The sequence below is a fragment of the Hypomesus nipponensis genome, chromosome 1 (assembly GCF_054491055.1).
Source record: "Hypomesus nipponensis isolate SF chromosome 1, ASM5449105v1, whole genome shotgun sequence".
NCBI lineage: Eukaryota > Metazoa > Chordata > Actinopteri > Osmeriformes > Osmeridae > Hypomesus > Hypomesus nipponensis.
Window position 1 is genome coordinate 7,222,855 of NC_140361.1, and position 13,456 is coordinate 7,236,310.

Here is a 13,456-nt window from a genome sequence, read left to right on the forward strand (position 1 = left end):
ATGCGTTGCCCCACCCTCATGGCCCTCCTTGCGGGGGTGATGCTGTACCTGGTGATGGGCGCCCTGGTGTTCCGCTGGCTGGAGGCTCCCAAAGAGAGCAGTGATTACGAGAACCTGAGAAGAAATAGGAGAACCTTCCTTCACAATCACACCTGTGTCAGTGAGGATGACCTCAGACAGCTTATTAAGGTAGGTCCAACACACACTCACAACTCAATTGGACGCACACATAAACACACACCCTCAGCCAGTGTCATGTCCCTGTCGAAGGGCTTTTGAAGCAGTGGAGGATTTGATGGATTCGGATAGTGTCTCTACCTGAACAGACACACACGGGCCACACACAGTTCAGCATGCATGCCCTGTTCCCACAGAATGTGGTGGAGGCGGTGGACGCAGGGCTGGATGCAACCAGTACTTCTCCCAACTTCACCAGTAGATGGGACTTGTCCAGTGCTTTCTTCTTCTGTGGAACCATCATTACCACCATAGGTGGGTAATATCCTTCGCTTCCTCACATCCCTCTCTCCCCTTCTCTGTTGCTCTCACTCCCTTCCTCCTTCCCCGTCTCCCCAGGTTTTGGGAACCTTTCCCCTAAGACAGGACATGGGCAGCTTTTCTGCTTGTGCTACGCCCTGGTGGGCATCCCCATGTTTGGCATCCTGCTGGCGGGCGTGGGGGATCACATGGGCACAGGTCTAAGGAAGGCTGTGGCCAACATTGAGACCCTCTTCCTGGTAAGAGCTTTCGTATTAATTTTAAGCTAACATGGACGGGTGGATGGATTCATGAAGTAATTGAATCAGCAGTCAGGTGGCTGAGCGGTTAGGGAATCGGGCTAGTAATCAGAAGGTTGCGAGTTCGATTCCTGGCAGTGCCAAATGACGTTGTGTCCTTGGGCAAGGCACTTCACCCTACTTGCCTCGGGGGGAATGTCCCTGTACTTACTGTAAGTCGCTCTGGATAAGAGCGTCTGCTAAATGACTAAATGTAAACGTAAATGTAATTGACCATAAACTCAGTTAACATTTTCTCTCCATCCTTCTCTTTTTATCTGAACCCTTCTCTCAGAAACGACGGGTCAGTCCCACCATTGTGCGTATCATCTCTGCCGTTCTGTCTATCCTGATTGGCTGTCTGATATTCCTCGCTGTGCCAACAGTAGTGTTTCATAAAGTGGAAGGATGGTCCTTCCTTGAGTCACTCTACTTTGTGGTCATCACCCTCACTACCGTGGGCTTTGGAGACTATGTTGCTGGTAAATGATAAATATACTGTATTTCCACAAAGAGGCACACACTATTTTATACAAATTATGTACACTGACCACACACACCTCATTTCAAACAACGCACTTGTCTTGTCACACAACACAAGATAGATATACTCAGGCTGTGTGTGTGTGTGTGTGTGTAGGCAATCGTCAAAACAGCGACCTGTTTAAGCCCCTGGTGTGGCTCTGGATAGTGTTCGGCCTAGCCTACTTTGCGTCCATCCTCACCATGATAGCCAACTGGTTCCGTGTGTTGTCCAAGAGAACACGTGCCGAGGTGAATGAGAGACAAAACAGACTGTATTTACACCACACCAAGGCTCTTTCACTGCTGCATCTCACCTCATCTTTCTCTCCATCTCTTCCATTCCCCTTCTCAACTTTTCAACTATTTTTTTTTTTTTTTTTTGCAGATGGAGGAACTGAGGGCTCATGCCACAGACTGGACCCAGAACATCCAAAACATGTCCATGGACTTCAGAATCCCCAACCCGCTGGACCTTAATGACCCCTTCCTGCTCCAGCGGCGCCGCTGGAAACGCAGCACGCGTCGCCGTGTCCGCCGCTGCGCCCAGGTCACCCTGGGATACCGTGCCCGGGGCTGCTTGGAGAACGGCCACCTGCCCAACAGCTGGGTCAGCCGCTCATGCTCCATGAGCCGGCTGGAGGCGCAAGCCCTGGAGGGGCCCAGACTCAGCCCTGTTCCAAGGCGGCTCCTCCTGAAGCCAGAGGAGAGGTCACTGGCGAGGTTGCTGGCCCGGTCCATGTCTCTGCCCGCCGCGAGGTCCGTGTCAGAGCTGGAGCCCAGGAGGTCACGAGATTCCGAGTCCGTCGAGTCCGATTCGAGGTCGGACATCTCCTCTTCTGATTCCCAATCCTACGAGGATTACCAGGTGGCGAGGAGGGGTCAGGGGGGGCGGAGGGGGCAGGGGGGGCAGGGGGGGCAGGGAGGACAGGGAGAGCAGAGTGTGAAAGTGCAGAGAAGGAGAGAGGAGAGAAGCAGCCCGGGAGACAAGAGAGGGAGCTGGAGAGAGGAAACAGGAATCTGGAGAGGTGAGCGAGGGAGTCTCAGAGAGGAGAGAGGGAGTCTGAGAGAGGAGAGGGGGAGTCTGAGAGAGGAGAGGGGGAGTCTGAGAGAGGAGAGAGGGAGTCTGAGAGAGGAGAGAGGGAGTCTGAGAGAGGAGAGGGGGCGAGATGAAAGAGGCAGTCTGAAAGAGGACAGAGGGAGAGAAGAGAGAGGGAATTGTGATGTGGACATGGTAACCATGGTAGAGATGAGAGGGAACCAGAGAGAAGAGAGAGGAATTTTGGGAGAAGAGCATGAGAGCTGGGGAAAGGATCGAGGGAGCAGGGGAGGGGGGAGGGGGGATTGGTCAGAGCACGGAGGGGACTGGGAAGAAGAGATACCCGTGTTTGTGGACGACGACAGCCCGTATGTTTCCCCACCCCCTCTCCCCCTCTCCTTGCCTCCCTCACTCTCCACCCCCACCAACACCCCGCCAAACTGCCCCCTTCTGGACTTCTTCGGGGAGAACCTGGCCTACATCGACGAGTCTTCTGACACGCTCAGCGATCGCTTCCAGCCCAGCGATGGTGGCAGCAATGGTGGAAAGAGAGCAAACCCTCACAAGCCCCAGAGACGGAGCATGAGGAGGCAACTCCCTCACAGGAGCCCCCTGGAGGACAGCTGGAGGAGGAGCAGCGAGCTGCAGCCCCCTTCCAACCCCCCGACCCCGCCTCCGCTCTCCTCTTCCCTCGGACCCTGACAGACACATATTAAGGGGGGGGGGGGCAGCACGAGGACGATATCAAACCTTTTTATCAAAGGTGCCATGGTGTTTTTTATATACTTTAGTAGCAAATTGCTTTGCTTTGAAATTATTTATCTGCATTGATGTTCCTGTCCCTGTGTTGACAATTTGTGGCCTTGGCTAAACCAGTATTACTGACTGAAGCCTAGTTGTATGGACTGGTATTAAGCTTAGATTAGAACCCACTACTACTGATTTCCATACTCAATTGAATTCTGTGTGAAGGACCTCTTTGAGGAAGAAATGGCGCCCTCGCCTGGTTTCTCTTTGCAAGCAGTCAATCTATGGCAATCTCTCGAGCCCTTGCTAAATTTATTCCAGCTTTGATTGATTTATGGTCAATGGACTGAAACATATTTTCCAGTCAGTTTGCAGTCACCTTCTTCCCCTTACAAATCCATATCTCGTATTTATTCAAATGTTCTTCAATCACGGGGGCCATGTGACTTTTAGTGCCTGTCTGGTATACAGACCAAACTTATGTCTTAATTCTGTTTTGTTTCCTTGAATACAACTTTGAGTAACATGGCTGTGAATGTCTAAATAAAGAGGAGGCCTGTCCAAACCTACAATGTGTGGGATTGGGATTATAGGTTATGGATCCTGGATTGGTGTTCACAGGTGGGTGGTTTACATAAGCACTCTGGTCATTCGTGCATAGGCAGTAGTTGTGGGGACAATTCACACACACACATACACACATACATACACACTCTCCAACATCAAAACACAAAAGTATGTGGGGAGTTAGTGTGTATGGGGAGACACACATGGATACACACTCTAACACCCAAAATCACATGGAAGCCTATATAGGGATTGTGTGAAGTTTGTGTATGTGTGTTGGGGCAGCGAGGACTTTTAAGCAAGCACACACGTAGTAGTGTACACTCTGCACCCTCTCAAGGACACTGCAACACACATTCAGACACTCTGAAGAGTGGGATAAGTACAGGTTGAATATAGCAAGGGGTAGTTAAGTGGAAAAGACTAACAGATGCTGGAACTGGTTAAAAGCGGGAAGGGACCTCGCCTCTGCCCCTACACACACTAACATCCCCCCCCTACACACACAGGCTACTGGGTCTGGTGGGTGAGTCCATATTTTGTGGGGGGGGGGGTGTGTAACCACTGTCTACCTTCAGACATCTTCTTTTCATACATGTTTATGGGGAAGGCATACTATACTATAGCATTCACTGTGCAGCCTCACATTTAAAACACGGGCCTCCTTCCTAGACCTGTTTAGAGAGATTCGGCCTTGCAAATATACAGTGGGCCTACTACGCGGCTTGTAATGACTCACCCAGTGCTTGGCCCACATTTTCATCACCTTGGTTGTTTAGGTTCGTCCACTGACTTGGTGTCTGACAGAGAGTGTCTGTCCTGGGCAGCGATCAGTTGCCCACATAAACACCAAGATCAACATCCATTACAAACATACTGTACACACGCACACACACACACACACACACATAGTTTATCTCGTCCTCTCCTCTCTTTTTCCTTCTCTCTCTCTCTCTCTCTCTCTCTCTCTCTCTCTCTCTCTCTCTCTCTCACACTCTCTCTCACTCTCTCTCTTTCTTGCACGTGCACGCGCCCTCTCTCTCTCTCACGCACACACACAAACCACTGAAATACCAGAGGGACTATATTTAACGCATGCCTTGGGATGTATATTTGGAGCTTTAAGACATTCAATCAAATTTAGTCGATGTGGGAATGTGTGTGTGTTAGTGTTTGTGTACGTGTGACAATATCAATTTGACTCATGTGGTATGTAAACAACATCAAAGTCTGACAAAGTTCCATCTACTGAAACATTATCCCCTACCACAGATCACATGAGAACAACTATAGCACAAATGTATTCCATTGAAAGTGACTAAAAGTGAATAATGCTTCTCATCAGACCAGATTCAAGATAAAAAATTTGCTAAGGCTGCAAACTTACTAGATCAGGAGCAAATGGCTTCCAAATCCAGCTCCTATCATACTACGTTTCTTTTCAAAACCTCTTTTTTTTCTCCCCTCCCCTCCCGCCACAAAACCAAGAACCCCGGGGCGTTTAAATCTGGAGTTTCGTGAGTGGTCGGCGCCTGGAAATCTCTCACATCCTGTTTACGCCAGCAGATTTCAGCCCTCGACCACAGTGTGCTGGCAAAGCTCTGGCCTGGACAGTCTCTTGCTCTCTTTCCCTCAATTCTTCCATCCGTCTTTCTATCTACTTCTCTCATTTTCATCCATACCTCTCTTTAAGCCTGAACCAGCCTCAACAGTTCTCTGTTAAAGTAAAGGTAAATATTGTATCGCCTTGGTAAATAAACACCTTTAGCCTCAGAAGAGCAAGTCATAGATGGAATTGCAGATGTCAGCAGTTTGGTAGAAGTCACTGCAAGCAGACATTTTTTAGATTTTTATTTTGAAAAAGGGATCTTTCGGTAGACAGCTATATTAAGTGTGATATTTACATTCTCTATTGTGGTATATTATTTTCCAGCGTAGGTATCTTTAGGAATATATTGAGAAGACAACTGTCAGAACTGAGATTCAAGTGTGTCATGCTTGTGTTATTGTGGAATATACTGTATCCTTAACCCGAGTGTGAACTGTTAACACAGTTATGCAAGTATACAAAGAACAATACAACAAAAGGTCTGAATACACAAAGGAAAATTCAGTCTGTCCTCTTTCCAGAGAACTACGGGTTCTTTGTCGCTTTGGGTCCAAATCCCTCCCTCAAGCCGCCTGTTTCCCTCCTCCTCTTCCTCTTCCTCCTCTTCCTTCTTGTCTGGAGTGTCAGCGACACTTGCAGGACTTGACCACCATGTTGGAGAGTTGTTCGACGCGCGGTGTGCGGCCCATGAAGTACACGATGGTGAGGGGCTCCAGGTCCTGGGGCACGCAGCAGGGCGAGGCCGAGGCCTCCGGGTTCAGCTTGTTATACAGGGGCAGGATCTAGGGGGGAGGGGGCATCATATATGAATGTGTGTACAGGGGCTGGAGGTAGGGGCTGGTTTATGAATAAAGATATTCAACTTGCTACATGGGGGAAAGATTTGGGGGGGAGGATTTATTAAACGTTGATGTGTGTGTGTGTGTGTGTGTGTGTGAGGGGAAGGGAGGGGGATTGTGGTGTGGTGTTTGAATGAAGATATTCAACTTGTTATACATGGGCAGGATCTGAGGGGGAGAGGAGTGAGTGATATGTCAATGTGTGTGTGTGTGTGTGTGTGTGTATGAAAAAAGATACAGGCGGGCATCTGTACTTTTACTTGAGTGAAGGATGTGTGTACTTTTGCCATTTCTGTTAACAAGGCGTTCAATTTGTTTGTCGGACAAATAATAGGACGTGTGTGTGTCTTCAAGAAGAGGGAAAGACAAGAAGGGGTGTGTAACCGATAGTAACCCACCATGTTGTAGTGGTTGTCTGCGCTCCAGAGGTAAGGGCAGCTTCCGGAACAAAAGTTGGCACGATAACCCTTAGGTTCATGAATCCACTTCCAGTTGAGGTCGCGTCGGAAGTCGATATAGAGGGAACGAAGGCAGCAGCCGGGGTCTGAATTCCTGTCAACGCATGACAAAACACGTGATGGAGTGCAACCACACATGTAAAACCCCATACAATTCCCTTATGTGTGCCTACCAATCTCTATGTAGCATGTAGCTTGTAAGTCCTTCAGCAACAAGAAATAGTAAAGTTTTGTGTCCCCAGACCATGATTGAGAGATAAACACATCAGTGCACTAGAAAACAATCTACAGAAAGTTCTAGAAGCTACATTACAGCACTACATTAAATACAGTACAAAATGCTTATACAAAGATGCTAAGTGTTGTCATTCATCAAGCCAGTAAACAACGCTGAGTCAGGTGACGCTAACGAGCTGACTCCGCCCACCTGGAGCAGGTGGCGGTGTCTGCGGCAGCCGCCCTCCTCTTGCGGGTCTTCTTGCCCGGGTTGTCCAGCCTGTCGCTGGGCAGCATGGTGACAATGAGGTGAGGCGTCTTGGTGCTGAACTCCACTTGGCCCTTCACCAGCCCCGGCTTCTTTGCCTGACGGAGCAGCTCGTCATCCACACCTGGAGTGGAGGAGTGGAAGGAGAGGGGAGGGATTTAGGGGGGATAAAAAGGGAGGTGTGGGCTGTTGTGTTTAGTGTTTACACAGATGAAGAACCAGTTATTATGGATCTTATGTGTTCCCAGACTGATTAAAACTGATCCTGGTTTCTTAACTGAAACGGTTTCTTGTTTTGCAACTGTAGGCTTCAGCTGACTTAACTGCCTGTTATAAAATGCTGATGTTAACCTTTCTTTTTTATTTGTTTTAATCTGTGATTTTGGTGGATAATATAGGTGAATGAGAAGTTGCGATGAGCGACCTCTGACCTGCAAAGCGAGCCTCCAGCTCTTCACTCTTGTTGGGTACGATGTTGTTGGTGGAGGGAACAAAGGTGCAACAGGGACAGTGGACCCCCAGCTTCAAACCCAGGTTGCTTTCTGAGAGAGAATACAAATAAAGATGAAAGGGAGGAAGAACACAATCCCCCCCCCCAAAAAAAATAAATAAATAAATATATATATAAAGAGAGAGAGAGAGATCTGAGGTGAGTGGATCTGAGACATGCGGGTGGGGTGCCAACACCAAAGTGATGGGTGTCATTATGTAGGGGGAGGGGAAATCAAGTGGGTGAGACCCTTTTTTGTTATTACATAAAAATAATATACCATTGGTAGATATTGGTTAAATGTTGAGTATCATGAACATCAATCTAGTTTTGATGATGCAGAGCCAGAGAATGTCTCATCACCTGACCTGTATCAGCCAACCAATCCTTCACAGTCTCTGTGACATCAACAGACAGCCATGCCCCCTTGGCGCGGGGCCGAACGGTTCGAGAGTCGATGTAGCGCTGCGTTGGGCTTGTCACTTCTTCAGGTTTCAACAACTTACAGAGAGAAAAAAGAGAGAAAGACAGAGAGAGAGAGAGATAAACAGAGAGAGAATTTAAACCGTTTGAAAGTTCCTCACAATCAAACCAAACAAAATGGTTTGACCCTGTGATACTATGTTACAATGGTGACACTGTGTTATTTGCACATACAGTAGATATCTGTCTAGGATGGAAAAGTGATACTGTGATACTTTGAGTGTTTGTGTGTGTTTACTGCGATACTAGGACGATCATCCTGTACCTGGTAGATTTCCACTCTCTGCTCCGTTGTGCGTGCCTGAGGATTGGGAGCTCTATAGATTCTGAACTCGGCTTTGACCAGCGTGCTCGAGTTAATGTCCACCCCACTCACGTCAAACTCAACCACTCTGTAGTAAGGGCTGGAGGCCACAGGGCCAACAACGTCTTGTGTGTGGGGGGGGGGGGGGGGGGGGGAGGGGATACACAAGGTCAGTTTGCTAATAAACATCTAAGAACACATGTTAAACTATACAGCGTCTGGACATGGAGATGGGCTGAGTAACTACTATTAAAATCACTATAATCAGGAATATGACTTGTTTCTAGAAACCCGTGAGTTAGTATTAAATATTGGCAAGAATAACATGGGGTATAGGAGGCACATCAATCTGGTAAAGCGTTTCGACAGCATTTGGCATGATGACCAACTATTTTTGAATTATTTTGAAGTAAGAATAAAAATATATAATATGTATATCATAGAATTGGATGTTGATTAACACTCACTAGTGTCCGTGCGCGGCGGAAGCATATCTATACGCTGAACTTCTTTCGCGTAATAATCCTCCTCACTGCTCTCTCGGTCGCAAGCAGACTCGGCTTGGCGCGCACGCTCCTTCAACAACTCTCGCGTGCTGTTATAAAGTAACATGACCTCGGCTGGCACGGTCTCGGGCGGCGGGGTCACGACGGGCTCCGGTGGGGTGCGGATGCGGAGCTTGCTCAGGATCTGGCCGCGGACAGCCTCGATGCGTTTGGACTTCTGGTCGTCCAGGCTAACGGAATGGCACGTGGAAAGTCCCTCCGCGGATATGGCCATTCGGAGCAGAACGAACGTGAGGTGTGTGAGCCACATCATCCAGTGATGAAAAGGGAGAACGGTATCCCTCGGCTCCATGCGAAATTTGAGAGTAGCCTACTCTTCTAGTTCTGTCCGCTGCGCGCGGCGTCCTTGTGGCACTGCCAGTTCGCCCCAGAGGAATTTCTAACAATTCTCAGTGTAAACTTTCTGGCCGTTTTAAAAAGTTTTTTTTCTTCTGACAGTTTAAGACGTTTTAAACTGTGAAGTTTAAAATGTTTCAAACTTATAAAATGTCACAATACACATGCTATAAAAATAAAATAAAAACTTTAGAGAACACTTGAATTGGGATGCTCAGCCCATATCGTGACCCATTTCAGGGTAAAGAAAAGTAAAATCGCCAAAGCAGAGAATTGTTCACTGATTTGTCTCGGATATCCATCTTCGTGGCTGAAAGCAAAAATATTGTCAAGTGCATTCCCCTGTGATTTATTGGTAAGATAGGGCAAAAGTGAAACCCAATTAAAGATTAACTTTTACACCATATAGGTCAATAAATTAAGTGAAAAAAAAAGAGCTAAAATAGACCCAGAAAGACATGTGAATATCCTAGAAATCCATTACGAATGCAGTACTGATGTCCAATACACATAAAATAATAAAAAGAGCTCCCTTAGATATGTAATAACTTCTGATGGAGACGTAGCATGCCGTATCGTCTGTTGCAGACATCGAGGAAAATAAATCCGTCTGGGGTCATTCCTTTCCTTCGGATGCGAAAATCAACCTGTAACTTAAGTCTGCAACTCCAAACTAGCAGGCAACGGGTGTGGGTAGGAGAAAGAGAGAGATAGAGAGAGATGAGTGGATCTGAGACATGCGGGTGGGGTGCACCAAAGTGATGGGTGTCATTATGTAGGTATCTCCCTCTCATCAGAGCATGCAGGCACACACACACACCCCGCCGATCTATCTGTGAAATATTTGGAGTCACTTTCTTCTCTCCACAAAATGTTTGTATTTTTCACAGGTAACTGCAGTTTGTATCTTGTTGGGACATATCAGAATAACTGGCAAAGCTGAATTTGTCAATGATCTGTCAACATGTCACAAAGCTTTGGTTGAGCTAACTAAAAGCTGTAATTTTTGGGCTACAGCCCTATGAATCCCCCAACCATTTCCCCTCCAATCTAGTATGTCTTTGTGTTTTCACATGAAAAATTTCACATGATAGAAATGTTCCTGAGAGTCCACAGTTTCTTTGTCCCTCTCTCATGCTCTTTCTTTCCTACTTTCTTTCACACTCCTTTCCCACTCTTTCTTCTCCTTTTCCCCGTCTCATTGTTAATTACAGCTCAGGAGTTCTGAGACCATGAATCTGTCAGGGAGGGCTTTTATTGCTGCTTTCTTGCCATCCTATTATTGCCGTTATTATAGTCTGTGCAGCAGTGCGGTAATTGCAGTAAGTGGAAGGGAAAGGTAGAACAGAAGGAGAGGCAAGGCACAGGCAGCCAAAGCCTCGTGGTCTGGCCTGTTTCTTTTTCTCCCTCTCTCTCTTTTCCCTGGCAAACGTTTCTAAAAATGATAAAGCTACTATGCCTTTGCCCCTGGGAACAAACAGGCTCTTGTTTTGGCACGCCTGTTAATAATGCTTCTCAGACAGTGAACCCCCCCCACACACACACATACGTTCCCTTCCCTCAATCCATCCCTTCGAATTTCTCTCTCTCCTTCCCACCCTGTCTCCCTAGCTGCTCAAAAGCAAAACTTGTCTACGTGGATTGGTGGTTTGGACATCCATTGCCTGACCTGTGGTGTTCAGATCAAAGCAACCCTGGTGGTTGGTTGTGGAATTACAATATGTGGCTAAAAAATATTTACATCCTCAATAACAACTTTTTCCCGTTTCCTTCTGCTGGCTTTTTCCTCAAAGTAAAATATAGTCACGTCATTGCCACGTCAGCCCACTCTGACTCAGGAGTTTTTCAACCCTACTATAGTTCCTGCAGGTTTCACTAAGTCAAATATAAGACCTTTTTTATGACCATATAAAGATTGAAATTTAAGACCTATGCGATGCATTACCCCCAAATATATTCAAATCAATGAAATTCAGAATTTTGTATTTTATTTCAATTAATTCAGTCATTGAAAAAGCATTAATTTAATTTACAGATATAGCAATAACATTAGTAACCTACTTTCATTCAGCGATAAGTACTAGAGGTGGGGGAAAAATCAATTCACATATGAATCGCGATTCAGTCTTCTAGTGATCAATTTACAATATTATGTTTTAACTTAAAAGTTACATTGTGGTCATGTGAGCTTGTCAGTTTCTTCCCCAAGGACGTAAAGTAATATTTACGATTACAGGTAAGAACGATATCTAAATGTATGGCCCCCCCCAACCTATTGTTTTTACCTCTTTTGGGGGGGTCAAAGTCCTAATTAGGAGGGTCAAACCCCCACCAAGCCCCCCCATAATTAGAACCCTGGACTCGAGAGCTATGCTTTGTAGGCTACAACTCAATACGTTTTTGCTACTTTGTAATAACTTTCTGCGGCCAGTGTTTCTGGAAATGAACAAGGGTAAACCTTTTTTAGACCTGACTAAATGACATTTCAGACCTCGGATGAAAATCTGTCAGTTCTTAAGATGTTTTAAGGCCTTCAATTTAAAGTTCAGAATTTTTGACTTTTAAACACCCCATGGAACCCCTGAATAAGGAGCTGAAGGGGTGTAGTTAAGAGATTGATCACATCCAAGATAGTTCTGTTTCAACCCATGTTTAGAAATCAAGTTTGCAAAAATTGTAGTTGTTAAATTGCCGTAATATTTGGAGACGTCTTCAGGTCCAATACATCTGAATATCTTGATGCTAATATATAAAGAAAGGGAAAAAGATACACTGGTTTACCTAAGGAACCAGGATTTGTACTTTTATTGCAAAAACATGAACCCAAACGTTTAGAAAAATAAATAAAACTGAATCACCTCTCTTGTATAGGAATACAAGGGACTATTATGAACCATAGTCATGTTTAAAGCTTCTGAAGTACTCCACTGATCAAAACACCGCCCATGGTGGTACATCGTCACCCAAATCTCCAGCAAGTCCAGCTTTGATTCATTCTCAATGCCAACCGGTCCTAATACACATGAAGGGTTAGGCTTAAGTTGAGAGGAAAGGGATGGGGGTCACCATACTTTACAAGAAGATGTATTCCTCATATCTATACTGGGTGGTTCAGGGTGGAAGGTTGGGGCACTCCTTCCACTTAGTGCTCTATGATTCGTCTTCATTCAGAAGCATGTTGGGGACACCTCGGGTGATTGGAAACTCTCGACCAGACTCGGGACACTGCAGACAGCCCTCGATCACCTCCACCTGGAAACACAAAACAGGCATCATGCCCACTGTGGTTGTGTGTCATTAGTGAATTACTCTGGTAAAAAAAGATAATAGTCTAATAGTTCTGCTTTTACTTCCTTTGATAACTAAATGCCAGGGAGACTGGGAAAAATCTGTTATGGCCAACAGATATATAGTGGAGTACTTTTAATAGCACCACTGAATGATCTAGTTTCAACCTTAAAATAGGTATTTCAATTCACAGGACATGAGATAAATGCAAAGTCATGAGGCAAGCATGCAGTACTTGCTACTTAGGTGTACCTCCAAAAGAACCTTGTGAACTTTTTTCAAGAACTCTTCATTCTTCTCAAACTCAGCCATCAGCTCATTGGGTAGATCCTGCAGGTGGCCAAGCTGCAGAGGCACAGATATTCATTTCAATTTAGATGAGAAATTAGTTCCAAATGACACTCCAAAAGTTGTCAGAAAGAAGCAGAATTTTGTAGACAGAAAATGGACATAACACTGTTCAAACAGGTCGTGCTCACCCCCTCAGCTGCCTGAATGAAAGCGCTCCACTCCAGTTTCGGGATCATACGGCTCACGAAAGTAGGGTTGAACTCCACCTCGCTCACTTTAACCTCCGTCGCCTACAGATTGATAAAACAAGCACACTCATAACAACAAACCGGATTGTAATATCAATGTAATGTCATAAATGCAGCTTTTAACACGCACGAGAAATATATTAACATCTGATGTACTGCTTTACACCGGACATATCGTTTACCTTGATGAGAAGGGGGTATCCTTTGGTTACCCCTTTCACGTGCGATGTCAACATATTGTGGGTCAGCAGTTTCATCTTTTAAGTGGCAACGTATATGTTAAGTAGTAAGCAAAACCAGGATCTTTTTGTTTCAGACTTTAGATGAAAATAATTCTTCCCAGTATTTGAGAATATGTCTGATGTCTTTTTCAACGAGATCGACACAAAAACCATGCGGACCGGAAGTT

At 45.9% G+C, this 13,456-nt stretch overlaps 3 protein-coding genes across 3 annotated transcripts; 1 reads left to right on the forward strand and 2 right to left on the reverse strand.

Annotated features, from left to right (window-relative positions):
• Positions 1–3,610, forward strand: kcnk4a (potassium channel, subfamily K, member 4a). The gene is made up of 7 exons (XM_084697907.1): positions 1–189; positions 375–492; positions 577–737; positions 1,072–1,258; positions 1,417–1,550; positions 1,687–2,179; positions 2,477–3,610. Exons 1-7 carry the CDS (start codon positions 1–3, stop codon positions 3,037–3,039), a joined length of 1,845 nt encoding a protein of 614 aa, XP_084554033.1. The 3' UTR covers positions 3,040–3,610.
• A 1,910-nt stretch (positions 3,611–5,520) lies between these two features.
• Positions 5,521–9,868, reverse strand: tgfb5 (transforming growth factor, beta 5). The gene is made up of 7 exons (XM_084699009.1): positions 8,786–9,868; positions 8,280–8,443; positions 7,900–8,032; positions 7,473–7,583; positions 6,985–7,165; positions 6,498–6,651; positions 5,521–6,042 (listed from the first exon to the last, which is right to left on the reverse strand). The coding sequence occupies exons 1-7, from the start codon at positions 9,174–9,176 to the stop codon at positions 5,884–5,886; spliced, it is 1,293 nt and encodes a 430-aa protein (XP_084555135.1). The 5' UTR covers positions 9,177–9,868; the 3' UTR covers positions 5,521–5,883.
• Positions 9,869–11,996: 2,128 nt separating this feature from the next.
• trmt112 (tRNA methyltransferase activator subunit 11-2) lies at positions 11,997–13,452 on the reverse strand. Its single transcript, XM_084699012.1, has 4 exons — positions 13,230–13,452; positions 12,988–13,089; positions 12,761–12,853; positions 11,997–12,472 (listed from the first exon to the last, which is right to left on the reverse strand). The coding sequence occupies exons 1-4, from the start codon at positions 13,302–13,304 to the stop codon at positions 12,371–12,373; spliced, it is 372 nt and encodes a 123-aa protein (XP_084555138.1). The 5' UTR covers positions 13,305–13,452; the 3' UTR covers positions 11,997–12,370.
• Between the last annotated feature and the right edge of the window lie 4 nt (positions 13,453–13,456).

Bases quoted from the DNA above. Each gene is read 5' to 3' on its own strand.
- kcnk4a (XM_084697907.1), top strand. From the start codon at position 1: ATGCGTTGCCCCACCCTCATGGCCCTCCTTGCGGGGGTGATGCTGTAC. The intron at 190-374 runs GTAGGTCCAACA...CTGTTCCCACAG, and splicing joins ACCTCAGACAGCTTATTAAG to AATGTGGTGGAGGCGGTGGA. The intron at 1,551-1,686 runs GTGAATGAGAGA...TTTTTTTTGCAG, and splicing joins CCAAGAGAACACGTGCCGAG to ATGGAGGAACTGAGGGCTCA.
- tgfb5 (XM_084699009.1), bottom strand. From the start codon at position 9,176: ATGGAGCCGAGGGATACCGTTCTCCCTTTTCATCACTGGATGATGTGG. The intron at 8,444-8,785 runs GTGAGTGTTAAT...CCCACACACAAG, and splicing joins TCCGCCGCGCACGGACACTA to ACGTTGTTGGCCCTGTGGCC. The intron at 6,043-6,497 runs GTGGGTTACTAT...CCTCCCCCCTAG, and splicing joins CAGACAACCACTACAACATG to ATCCTGCCCCTGTATAACAA.
- trmt112 (XM_084699012.1), bottom strand. From the start codon at position 13,304: ATGAAACTGCTGACCCACAATATGTTGACATCGCACGTGAAAGGGGTA. The intron at 13,090-13,229 runs GTAAACGATATG...ATCAATCTGTAG, and splicing joins GATACCCCCTTCTCATCAAG to GCGACGGAGGTTAAAGTGAG. The intron at 12,854-12,987 runs GTGAGCACGACC...GTGCCTCTGCAG, and splicing joins TCATTCAGGCAGCTGAGGGG to CTTGGCCACCTGCAGGATCT.